This window comes from Mauremys reevesii, linkage group 1 (assembly GCF_016161935.1).
Source record: "Mauremys reevesii isolate NIE-2019 linkage group 1, ASM1616193v1, whole genome shotgun sequence".
Classification (NCBI taxonomy): Eukaryota; Metazoa; Chordata; order Testudines; family Geoemydidae; genus Mauremys; species Mauremys reevesii.
Window position 1 is genome coordinate 224,433,642 of NC_052623.1, and position 13,148 is coordinate 224,446,789.

Here is a 13,148-nt window from a genome sequence, read left to right on the forward strand (position 1 = left end):
TAGGGGATGTTCTTATTAGGGGGGGAGGAATATGTTGTGTATTTGGTTGTCATGGGTTTTGTTACTATGGCAACTGAGTTAGACTATTAAGGGATAGCTCAGCCGGTTTCAACCGGCTGAGTGAGCTCTCTGTCTCTGTAAATAAAATGGAGGTTTTGGTTAGCTGTCTGCTCTCTGGCCTCAAGTGATTGCTTCCTACACCGGCTGCCCCAAGGATATAACAGAGGAGCCGGGATGGAAGTGATTCTCCCACTCAGGGATCCATCCGGCAACCTCCTGGCTTCAGCTGCATGGACGCAGGGAGGGGCTCTGGCTTGGGGTCTGCAGGAGCTGGGACTAGACAAGTCCAGCAGTCCCTTCCAGCCGAACGTCTGTGACTGTGGGGAGTGGAAGGTCCCTCCCATGACCCTGGTGGGGAAGGACAGGCTCTTAAACCCTGCGAAGCCAGAACTAGTCTGGGCTGGGGCATCCCATGGCTGGGGAGTCACACACTGGCTGGCTTGTGACTCACCTGCCCATTGTGACATGCCCCCTGCTGGCTGGCACAGCCTCATCCCCTCACTGCCAGGCTTGGCTCTGGCAGAGCGAGTGCTTTCACGTGCTGCTGAGGAACGCTGAGCCAGCCGTTTCAGCTCTGCCACCAGCAGCAGAAAGTGGGTGGACCATATACACACCGGCTTTTGCCCACTCCTGACTCCAGGTAGGAGAATCTTCTATTGGCCACCTCTGCTCAGCCACTGCCATGATGGGGCCAGGTAAGTGTCCAGACAGGGAGGCAGCTGGTGGCCAACTTGGTCCATGTGGCAGTGATGAAAGGCAAATGGGAAGAAGCATGAGAGGTGAGGGAGCTGGAGAGTCTGTGGGAAGCTCCCTTTCTGGTGAAATCAACCACCCCCAGACGGTGCAGGTCTCTTGCAGGCCTGGGGGTGCTGATCTGGGCTTTGCGTGCTATCCGATGCTCTGATCCTGGCTCATTCCCAGGCAGCTGGGAGCGTGAGTGGTGGAGCTGCCGGCTCTAGGCATCTCCCTTCCCAGCACGAGATTGTCTCTGGGGGAAGCCCACCCCAGGATTTGGCATTTGTTGGTCTCTTCCACAGAGCGCTGGAGTCTCAGCCGCTCCAGATCAGGGGGAGGGGCCCTCTGTGAATTTGGAGCCTGATCTAGGTTTGGATCTGAATCCGCCAGTGTTGCGAAGCGTTCAGATGTGGGGAGCTAGTTCCGCCCGCCACATCACAATGTGCCACTCCTGCCTCCCCAATCTCCTCCTGGCTCTGCACCTCGCCCCTGCACCTGGAATGTCATTAGCGAGCTAGGCCTGACCACCTCCATCACCTTTGCTGACCCCATCACTTCCATAGGGAATGGCACTGAGGATGCCAGGGGAACTGGCATTCTCAGGTTGCCAGGAGCCATTGTTCTATTTACCAAGACAGTCCGATGCCAGGACAGTGCCCCTGAGCACTGGACAGGGCTAGGGCTGCATTAGGACACCTGCCGTGCAGCTGCTGTAGAGTCAGCAGGAGACATTGAGTGAGGAATGGAGCCCCCCAGAGCAGGGGCCATTCAGGACACCCATCATGGGGGGAATCAGGCCTGGGATGCTCTCCAGCGGCTGCTGCCACACAGGCCTTGGAGAGATGATCCGTGAAACCCCCAGAAAGCGCGGCCCCTGGCACACAGCTTTGTAGCACTGGGACCCCATACACATCAGCCGCCATCCAGCAGGGCCTTGGGCCAGCCCCACCCTCTCCCACTGCCCCACTCTGGGAGGCCAGGGAACAGTTCACAACTTTGCAATGACCAGCTGCAGGGATCCTGGCGGGCCCTGGTATGGTTTTAGCAGCATTTTCAATGTTCGGGAAAAGTGAGATCTGTGCAATAGGCAACGTTGTTCCATCTGGGCACAAGCCAGCTCCTGTGCCCCAGAGAGCTCTCACAGCTCACACTGAACCAGGGACAAAGGGAGCAGGAGGTTGGAAGAGAAGGTGCCAGCCTGGGACCCAGGAGACCCATGGCCATTTCCCAGCTCTGCCAGAGATAGTCTGCGTAGCCTTAGGCAAGTCCCTTATTCCCTCTGTGCCACAGTTCCCTGTCTGTTCAGTGGGGTAGCAGCCAGGCCCTGCCCTGCAGGGGGTGGTCAGGATAAAAGCAATTGAGGTTGGGCACGTTGGAAGAGAAGGTACCAGCCTCTCTGCTGCTCTCCCACCTTCTGCTCCTGCCCTTTCACGGGGGGGTGTGAGCAACTCCTGCTGCTCACGAGCCCGCCCCAGCTGCCCCACCCCCCTGGCCTCGCCCACCTGGGAACTGCCATGGCCCCAATATTCCTGGGGGAAGGGATTAGGGTAATTTCCCTGGGCAGGAAGAATCCTGAGTGGCTGGATCCAGCCTGTCTGCTGTGCAGCTTGTGAACCAGCAGAAGGAGAGGTGGGAGTGACCCAGGGAGGCCGTTTGGCCTGCGGGATGGGGTGCTGGCTGGGCATAAGGAGACCTGGGTTCTAATCCTGCCTGTCCTGCTGACTGGCTGGGTGACTTTGAGCACATCCCTTCACTTGTTTCTCTGCTGGCTGCCTTGGCTAGTTAAAGTCTGAGCCCTACAGCCCAGTGATTGTCTGCAGCACCTGGTGCAACAGGGCCCTGATCTCAGCTGGCATCTGTAGGCGCTGGTGGAACAGAAATAATTGGGCTGGCCCTGATGCTGAACGGGGCAGTCACCTCTCGTCACTCACAAGCAATGCCTTGTCCTGGCTTCTTGCAGGATGGCTGAAGAAGCCCCAAGGACCCCTCAAAGCCCATCGGTGCCTGGGAGGAGACGAAACCTCCCAATGGAAGAGTTGGCAAAAGAGCCCACAGCAGAAGCAGGAGCTGTGTGTGCCTCAGCCCTTCCATGCCGGTGAGTGGGTACCTCCTGCGTGGGCGGAGGGCTGCAGAAATGGCCGGGGCCATGGCCCTGCATTGCGGTGGGGCTTGGCCCCTCTGGGGGTTGGGTGGCAGGACTAGGGTGTCACTGGGGGGAGAAGACTCCATAGACCTTGTATTGCTCTGAGCTGCCATGAGATGGAGAGACAGGAAAACCCCGGCAGGGGAATGGCCCTCCTGCTGGCAGCAGCTGCAGCCTCTAGAGCTGATTGGGGCATTAGAAACGGCAGCGAAGCATGGGGTGGAGACTGACTGAATCGCCCACCCTTATCTGTCACGCTGCAGGGTTGGAAGATATTTTCCACCCGTCGAAGGGGCTGCTTGGTGCAGGGTGGGTTGTTAAAGCCTAGGATTGCAGGGCACCGGCCAGAGCATAAGATGCCCCCTGGTGTTGCAGCCCCATCTGCTGGCTCCTTTGTTGCATGTCCCAGCACAGGGCATTTGGGGGGGAGTGTTGACGATGGGAGCCCAGTGCCTGCCCAGGTTACACCCGATGGCTCTGGCTGGCTGTTGGTGGCAGGAGAGGCAGTCAGAACAAGCAGAACGGGCAGGCTCTGGGTCCCCATCTCTCACACAGACTGGGCAACTGTTCCCTCTCCTACACGAGGACCAGACCAATTCACTGCCAGTCCCTCTGCCCCCTCCAGCAATGGCCTGGAGAGTTGGGACACCACTCATGGCCTGACATCATCCCTCCTTCCAGATGTGACGCTCTCCAAATCCCCAGACTGAGCCTGCATGCTGGGCGGGGAAGTGGGGTGGCTGTTGGGAACCAGGGCTCTGACTGGATCTTTGCTGGGCTGGGCAGCAAAGAGGTGAGGAATCCAGGAATCGCTGTGCCAGACCCTGCTGTGCATCGGGGCTGCTCCCCTGCTGGGGCGGAAGTGAGGGGTAAGGGTTTTCTCTAAGATCTCTGTCACCCAGCCTGCAGCTTGGTAGACCCAGGTATTACCACCGCTCTGTCTTTGATCAGATTCACCAGCCTACTGTAACGCCTGCTTGATGAGGCTAGACTCGGAGGAGAAAGAGGCTCTGGATTACATCGAAGCCTTTCTCACGAGCAATGAACAGGTACTAAGAGCCCTCCTCTGACCTGTCAGCTAGTGCCCTGTCCACATGCACCATCCGCCCTTCTCCGGGAGACGCATGGATTCTAAGGTCAGATGGGACCACTGTGACCTCCTGTATAACACAGGCCAAAGACCAGCCCCCGAATAATTCCTGTTTAAACTAAAGCATCTTAAAAATCTCCTGTCTTGAGTTACAAAAGGTCACCCACCATGCCACTTGCTCAGTTGTTCCAATGGTCTATTACTTTCTCAGTTAAAAAGGTACATTTCCAGTTTGAATTTGTCTACTTTCAATTTCCAGCCCCTTTGAGGTGCCACCTGATGTATCGGGATACCACTGAGCCCGCCTGTTCTGCCAGCCTGGGCCCCCTTTACCTTGTCTTGCTGGGCTTGGGCAGGGCCACCCAGAGGGGGGGAAAAGTGGGGCAATTTGCACCAGGCCCGGGCCACGCAGAGGCCCCACGAGAATGCCGGAGGCTCCCTCCGCCTGCCCCCATCCCCCGGCGCCTCAGCGCAACGCCTCCAGGAGTGGCCCTGGACAGAGCTAAAGCAGCGTGGCTTGGGCGGGGCCTGAGCTCCTCCCACTTGGAGCCACGTGGTAAGGGGCGGGGCCAGAGCGCCTCCGCTTGAGCTGCCTGGTAAGGAGGCAGGGCCTGAGCACCTCCTGCTTGAGCTGCATGGTAAGGGGCGGGGCCTGAGCACCTCCTGCTCAGAGCTGCATGGTAAGGGGCGGGGCCTGAGCACCTCCTGCTTGAGCTGCATGGTAAGGGGGCATGGCCTGAGCACCTCCTGCTTGAGCTGCCTGGTAAGGGGCGGGGCTGAGCTCCTCCCACTCAGAGCTGCGTGGTAAGGAGGCATGGCCTGAGCACCTCCTGCTCAGAACCACATGGTAAGGGGCGGGGCTGTGAGCTCAGGTCCCGATGGAGCCAGGCTGCTGCAGTGCTGTCCAGGGGCCAGGAAAGCTCCTGGGCGGCGCGCTCTGAGGCTCTGGGAGAGTGGGGAGGTGGGAGTAAGCAGCATGGTAAGCCCCTCTGAGCTGGACACCCTCCTGACAGGCCCCCCCAGCCCTGAGCCCAGCGCCCCACCCAGCCCTGGGCACCAGCAGCGCCACCCCAGGCAGCGCCCGGCCCATTGGCACCAACCATCACCATCACCCAGCGACAGCCCATTATGTAATTGCAAATGTATACATACTGTCAAGGTTCCTTCCCCACTCTGAACTTTAGGGTACAGATGTGGGGACCTGCATGAACACCTCTAAGCTTAACTACCAGCTTAGATCTGGTTTGCTGCCACCACTCCTAAATACTAACTCCCTTCCCTAGATAGTCTTGAGAGACTTCTTCACCAAGTCCCTGGTGAACACCGATCCAACCCCTTGGATCTTAACACAAGGAGAATTTAACCATCCCCCCTCCTTTCCCCCACCAATTCCTGGTGAGTCCAGATCCAATCCCCTTGGATCTTAAAACAAGGAAAAATCAATCAGGTTCTTAAAAGAAGGCTTTTAATTAAAGAAAGAAAGGTAAAACTCATCTCTGTAAACTCAGGATGGAAAATAACTTTACAGGGTAATCAGATTCATAGAGCCCAGAGGAACCCCCTCTAGCCTTAGGTTCAAAGTTACAGCAAACAGAGGTAAATCCTCTTAGCAAAAGGAACATTTACAAGTTGAGAAAACAAAGTTAAACCTAACACGCCTTGCCTGGCTGTTACTTACAAGTTTGAAATATGAGAGACTTGTTCAGAAAGATTTGGAGAACATGGATTGATGTCCGGTCCCTCTTAGTCCAAAGAGCGAACACCACCAAAACAAAGGGCACAAACAAAAGCCTCCTCCCCGCCGCCAAGATTTGAAAGTATCTTGTCTCCTTATTGGTCCTTTGGGTCAGGTGTCAGCCAGGTTACCTGAGCTTCTTAACCCTTTTCAGGTAAAAGGATTTTAGTGTCTCTGCCGAGGAGGGATTTTATAGTATTGTACACAGGAGGGCAGTTCCCTTCCCTTTATAGTTATGACACACACATTAAAGCATTGAATGTTTTAAAATCATGTATTTCGTGTATACCTCTACCCCGATATAACACTACCCAATATAACACGAATTCGGATGTAACGGTAAAGCAGTGCTCTGCAGGGGGTGGGGCTCCGCACTCCAGTGGATCAAAGCAAGTTCGATATAATACGGTTTCACCTATAATGCGGTAAGACTTTTTGGCTCCACAGGACAGCGTTATATCGAGGTAGAGGTGTATTTTCAAATTATTAAAAATTATTTTTGAATGTATTTCACTGGTTATTTTTACATTTCCAAATACATGACACTATAGTATTGCAACTATTTTTTTATGGAAGGGCTCCTGAAATTGCTTTGCCCCAGCCCCCCGAATCCTCTGGGCGGCCCTGGGCTCGGCTCACAAGCCACTTTCAGCCATACACTCAGGCAGGGCCATGCCCAGCTGCAGAAAGACACAGACCCTGAGATCAGCTCTGGGAAGACTCAGCTGAAGGGGCTTGTCCCAGTACTCTGGTGCCCACCTCCTTTGGAGTACAGACCCAAAGGTTTTATGAAATTTGCCTCCTCCCTTGATGTGGAGAGAGGCATGCCCAACTCTTTGCCCCTCCCAGTTACTAATTGTACAAACTGGGTTATGGTACAAACAAGAAATAAGATTCTTAACTACAAGAGGTAGATTTTAAGTGGTTCTAAGAGATAGCAAACAGAACAAGGCAGATTACCTTAGTAAATAAACACAACATACAAACTAAGCTTTCCACACTAGATAGATAGGATCTACACTAGCAAATTCTCAGGCTGGCAGATTCTTAAGATTCTTTGCTGTGCAGCTTGGATTTCCCAGGTTTTCTTACACAGGTTAGGAATCTCTCTCCAGCCTGAGACCATCACTTCTCATAGTTCAATCTTTGTCCCTCAGGTGTTTCCAGGTGTCTTATTGCAGGAGTGTGAGGTCCCCCCGATGTCATTGTTCCCCTTTTATCTCCTCTTCCCACCTGCTGGAAAACTCTTTTGCTGCGACCTGGGTCCAACAGTTCCCACTGTGTAGCGTTATCTCGAAGAGGTTTCTATGCTGTTTGTGTGCATTTCCTCAAGAAGCCATTGTTTGGCATTTTTACTGTTGTACCTGAAAGGTTGTTTTGAACCTCACAACGTGTTTCAGGAACACATACATAGCTGAACTTCATAACTGCACATACAGCGATAGCACATACAATCCAATGAGACATTAATGTCTAGCAGATAAAGACTTTTACAATACCTTACAATATGTACTTTGTACAAAACATATCCTAATGACATGACAGTGGTGAATATTGGGGTGTCAGGGTATCCCACCCAGATGTTCCTCCCACTCTGTCAAGCCCCTGCTAACACTGTCTGGCTGCTTAGCTGCCATGTTGCAGTTCCTCTCTGGACACCTACCCCGTGAGATCTGCTCCCTCTCTGGTCCGGTTTCATACAGAGCTGCCCTGCCCTCCCAGATAGTCACTCCTGTTGCCGGATGAATGGCCTTCTGCCATTTGGCATATCAAAGCCTGAGCAGCACTGGGGGGAAGCTTTCTGACATCTCTCCCACTGGCAGCTCCTTTCCACGCTAACCTTCCTGTTTGTGTCTAATCTCTGCGGGGCGTAGGACGAGGCCAAGAAACTCAAGTTCTTGGATTCCATCAGCACCCTCAGAAGCCTGCCTGCTTTTATGAACAAAGCCCTGCTAGTGGAGAAGATAAAGGTGAGTAAAACACACACTGGGGCTGTGTTACTTGGCGGGTTTAGTGATTGTCCTGGAGATCTTTGCAGATTTGTCGAACTTCAGCTGCCAATCATTGGATCGAGTCAGACTGAAGAGCCCATTATCCAGTATTTGCTTCCCCTGTAGGTACTTACAGACTGTCATCAAGTCACCCTGTAACTTTCTCTTTGTTAAGCTGAACTGATTGAGCTCCTTGAGTCTCTCACTATCAGGCATGTTTCCCAGTCCTTCAGTCACTCTTGGGGCTGTTCTCTAACCCCCCTCCAATTTATCAACATTCTCCTTGAATTGTGGGCACCGGACCTGGACACAGGATCCCAGCAGCGGTCGCACCAGTGCCAAATACAGAGGGAAAATAACCTCTCTAACAACTGGAGATTGCCCTGTTTGTACATCCTGGGATGGCATTAGCCCTTTTGGCCCCAACTTCGCACTGGGCGCTCATGGGCAGCTGATTACCATGACTGCCAAGTCTTTTCCAGAGTCACCGCTTCCCAGGTTAGGACCCCCCATGCTGTGGGTGTGACCTGCCGTCTTTGTTCCTAAACATATAACTGTATTGAAACGTAGATTGTTCCCTTGCACCCAGCTTCCCAAGTCACCGGGTCGCTCTGTGTACGCCAGTCTCCCTGCCCAGAGCCCCAACACTCCGCAGTCAGTGCCCACTAGGGAACTAGCAACAAATCTGCTCCATAGATTTGGAAAGTCTTTGCTCTCCAGCGCTGCAGAAAGCTTTCCAGAGCTAACCTCCCTTCCCTGAACGTGGGACAGCGTGGGCTGGTGGGTGGTCCAGTGGGCTGGGGCTCAACACACCGGGGTTCTACTCCCAGTTCTGCAGTAAGACCTTGGGCAAGTCACTTCCCCCTCTGTGCCTCAATTTCCCTCCCATGCCTTGTCTCGTCTAGTTAGCTCGTGAGCTCTCTGGGGCAGGGACTGGCTCTCACTGTGTGTGTGCAGCACCGGGCACAAGGGGGCCTGATCTCAGGTGGAGTCCTTGGGTGCTAATGCTGATGGAGCCTTTGCAGAGCACTGGCGCGTGACACTGGGACACTGAGCACAGGCCCTGCACTGCGCTCCCCGGCTGGAGCCCTGCACACCATCAAGCCTGCAGTAGGACGACCTGGCTGCCGAGCCCACGTGTTGCAGGCCCTGCGCTTTGATACCCTGTCGGAGCCTTGCAGGAGCTTGGAGCCCAGCTGGCATTTCCCCACATTGTCTCCTCAGGAGCTGATTGATCACGAGTCCGTCGACTCCCTGACCGGCGTGATGCGTCAGCAAGCTATGCTCGCCATCATGAAGCTGAGGTACCCAGCCTGCCCGGCCCAGCCCCAGCCAGTGCTACGTGCAGCCAGACACGCCAGCCTCTTGGCATGGCCAGTTTTCCAGGGCATTTCCCCCTCTGCTCCTCCCCCATCTTCTGATTCCCCCAGGAAATGTGGCACCAGATGATGGTGCTGGTGCATGTGGACTGGCACCAGTGGGTAGGTGGTGGAGGATCCTTCGGTGCCTGGTGACCTCTCCACGTGGCCTTATGAAGATATGGTGGAGGGGGCGTGGGAGGCAGGACCAGTCCCCTCTGGGGGGAGAGGGGCAGTTAGGTGCTGCTGGAGCGGAGCGACTGGAGTCGGTGCCAGCTGTGCCAGCTGCGTCACACTGGCAGCTCAGCGACTCCCAGTGGCTGAGAGGCTGGGCAGGCTGAGCCCTGGCACTTGGCACTGCCTGTGCCATGGGGGGCTCTCTCTCAGTGCCACTAGCGCCCTGCTCTGAGCTTCCCCTGTCCATCAGGCGTCTGGAAGGTGATGGATGCTGCGGGCTGGAGCTGGGCTCTCGCTGTTGGCTCGATAGGTTCCCCAGGAATGGGAAGAGGAAGCGGGGAAGGAGCTGGAGCAGCTCTCCCCACTGCACACTGGCTTCCTGACAATGGGGCAGGTGACGGCATTGGCCATGATCGCGTCTCTGTGGGGGTGAGAGGGGGAGGGATTTGCGTCAGCAGTGGGCGTAGCTGTTCCTCACTGGCTGCCGCCTGCCACGAGGGGCGCGGCTGCAGGGGCAGCTCAAGTAGTCACCTGGCACCTCATTGCATGTGCTGGGGCCATGCTCTGGCAGTGGGGGTGAAGAGGTTAATGCTGTCTGGGCTGTCCCCACCTTCCTGCCCCCCTGCACACAGCTGTGTGCCCTGTCCAGCAGGCTGAGAGCAATGGGCAGGGGCAGGGCTTAGATCTCTGCTTCGGTTCTGCCCGGCTGCGGGTTGATGCAGCATCTCGGTGCTGGCCTGGACTGTGCAGCCGCAGTGCAGATGGCTGTGGTGGGAGGGTCTCTTGCCCCCCGCGGGGCAGGACTGGCAGGCTCCTCTGCACTGTGGCCGCTGGGTTCAGAGGCGCTTTGGTGCCAGCAGGCTCTAGTCTCCCGTCCATGCCATTTGCAGGATGTTGTTTCTCGGTGAAGCGCAGCGATCTCTGCCCCAGCCGGTGAGTGCTGGTGGGGTCACAGCAGACAGCTGCAGGCTACACTAAGTCCCTGCCTGCTGGTATGGGAGAAGGCAGCACCAACTCCTTCCACCACCCCCTGGCCTGTTCTCATCTGCCACCCGCCAGCTGGAGCCCTGCAGGTGTTTCCATGTCCTGGGAGCCTGAGGGCAATATTAGCACGTCAGTCCCGCCTCAGACCCCAAATCCTCATGTGTCTCTTCTCTTAGCAAAATGAAGCTACCGCTGCTGGTCCTGACACAACCCAGCCTGCTCGCCACCTGCTTCTCCAGCATCTTCTCCCTGCCTCCAGCACACACCATGGAGGAGGTGGAGGCTGCTCTCTACACCAAAGTAAGCCCCAAACCGGCCATGTTGAGCTGTCCCAAACTGAGTGGGAATCCTGCCACTCGCTCGTGTACTGTCCCCTGGGTTACCTGGCACTGGCATAAGAGTGTAATGATCACAGCTCCCCGACAGGACTTCAGCTCAGGACCTGCAGCACCAAAGCACAGGCCCCAAAGCACAGGCCCAGATAAAGGAGTAACTCCCTCCTAGGGTAGCAGTAGTAGGCATTTATCCTTCACATGCACTGACAATCACATGCAAAGACACTCCCTTCACAAGCACATTCATCCCCCATGCGTGGCTGGGGGCACAGGCCTGAGATCGGCTGCTTCAGGTGCACATAGGCCAGGGGAGCCGAAGCTTGGCTGGAAATCTGCCCTCCAAATGTGGAGTCCTGTCTGACTCTCCCAGTGGGATAGACTGTGTGCAGTGGGCTTTTTGGGGAGAGCAAAGACAGGTGGGGCCCTGTTGCCAAGAGGAGTTTGTAGTAGGTCCCCTGCGGATACAAGTGAGTGGGTGAGCTGTAATACCAGGGGCTGCTATGACCTGGGGGGTGTCACACGCCAGGGCATTGGTTCATCACCTGGCTGGGTAACTCCATTTGCTCTGGTTTCTCCTCTGCTCTGCATGCAGACTTTGAAAACCATGGATGAGATGCTGAAGGCCTTGGTGTGCGAGGATCAGGAGCCCAACCTTCTGGTGCTGCAAATCATCTTGAAGGTCTGGAGGCGTGGGGCAGGAAGGGACTAGTCCTGTAGCTGGGGTGGGGCTCAGGGACCAAGGCTCTGTTTAATCCCAAGCATGGGACACCCCGTGCCTTCGGCTCCTCAGAGTACGTTCTCTACAAAGGTTCTTGGGCTGGAGGGCCAAGTGCACCCACTATATCTGAACAAGTGTGTATCGGGTGGGGGTGGAGGAGCGTGGGCGGGATCTGCTGTGTTCTCCACTGAGCCCTCATGTGAACCTGGCATTCCTTTGTGTTCACCATGGGCCCCACCAACCTGGCCAAAGCCCGGAGCTAGATTCCCCCAACATTCTAGTTCTGGGGCCACAGGAAGTAGATTCTGTGGGTGGTTTGTGCTCCCAAAAGAGGGAAATGTCCTTAACAGAGATTCGGTCTCCTCGATCCCAGAACCTGGGAAGAGGGAATCACAGAAGTGCAGGGCTGGAAGGGATCTCAAGAGGTCATCTACTCCACCCCCTGCACTGAGGTAGGGCCAAGCATTCCTAGACTGTCCCTGTTGAGTGTTTGTCCAGCCTGTTTTTAAAACCTCCATGATGGGGAGTCCACCACTTCCCTAGGTCACCTGTCCCAGTGCTTAGCCACCCTTAGACTTTTCCTAATATTTAACTTAAATCTCCCTTGCTGCAGATTAAGCTCATTACTTCTTGTCCTACCTCCAGGGGACATGGAGAACAATTTGTCACCATCCTCTGTATAACAGCCCTTAACGTATTTGAAGACTGTTACAGGTGCCCCCTCCGTCTTCTCAAGATGAAACATGCCCAATTCCTTCAACCTTTCTTCACAGGTCAGGTTTTCTAAACTGCTGATCATTTTTGTCGCTGTCCTCTGGACTGGCCCCAGTTTGTTCACATCTTTCTTAAAGCGTGGTGCCTGCAACTGGACACAGAGCTCCAAGCTAACACAATTCAGAATGGCATTTCCCTTTTTCACAACAGCATCACACTGTTGATTCATATTCAGTGTGAGACCCATGATAACCCCCAGATCCTTTTCTGCAGTACTGCCACCTAGCCGGTTATCCCCCACTTTGTTTTTATGCATTTTTCCTTCCTAAGTGTGTTACGTCACATTTGTTTTGACTGAATTTTATCTTGTTGACTTCAGACCAACTCTCCAATTTAGCAAGCTGATTTTGAATTCTAATCTGTCCTCCAAAGTGCTTGCAACCGCTCCCAGCTTGGTGTCATCCGCAAACTTTACAAGCATCCTCTCTTTCCGTTAACCAAGTTCTTAATGAAAATATTGATTAGTACTGACCAGGCACACCCCTGGGGGACCTCACTTGAGACACCCTCCCACTTTGCCAGCGAGTCAGTGATAACTCCTCTTTGAGTACGATCTTTCCATCAGTTGGGCGCCCACCTTATAGTAATCTCATCTGGATCAGACTGGCTTAGTTTGCTTAGGAGAATGTCTTGTGGGACTGTGTCAAAAGCCTTACTAAACTTCATATACATCATCATATACTGCCTGCCTCCATCCACTAGGCAAGTAACCCTGTCAAAGAAGGAAATTAGATTGGTTTGGCATGGTGCTATTTGTTATTACCCTATTATCTCCTCTAGATTCTTACAAACTGTTTAATAACTTGTTCAGTATCTTTCTGGGTACCAAAGTTAGGCTGACAGGTCTATAATTCCTTGGGGCCTCCTTGTTCCCCTTTCTGAAGACAGGTTCTGTGTCTGCCCTTCTCCAGTCCTTTGGGACCTCAACCCTCTAAAGGTTCAGCGATTTCTTTGCCTAGCTCCATTTAGGGTGAATATCATGAGGCTCTGCCAACTTGAATACATCTAACTGACCTCAATTGTCTTTTACCTGTTCTCTCCCTAGTCT

At 54.4% G+C, this 13,148-nt stretch overlaps 1 protein-coding gene across 1 annotated transcript in view; it reads left to right on the top strand.

The window, feature by feature from the left end:
• Positions 1 to 13,148, top strand: part of LOC120372013 — a 46,041-nt gene that overhangs the window by 32,422 nt on the left and 471 nt on the right. The window contains exons 3-8 of the mRNA XM_039488695.1: positions 2,756 to 2,890; positions 3,890 to 3,987; positions 7,638 to 7,733; positions 8,979 to 9,058; positions 10,450 to 10,573; positions 11,201 to 11,287. Of these exons, the coding sequence (XP_039344629.1) occupies positions 2,756 to 2,890; positions 3,890 to 3,987; positions 7,638 to 7,733; positions 8,979 to 9,058; positions 10,450 to 10,573; positions 11,201 to 11,287 (620 nt within the window). The remainder of the gene's footprint in view (positions 1 to 2,755; positions 2,891 to 3,889; positions 3,988 to 7,637; positions 7,734 to 8,978; positions 9,059 to 10,449; positions 10,574 to 11,200; positions 11,288 to 13,148) is intronic.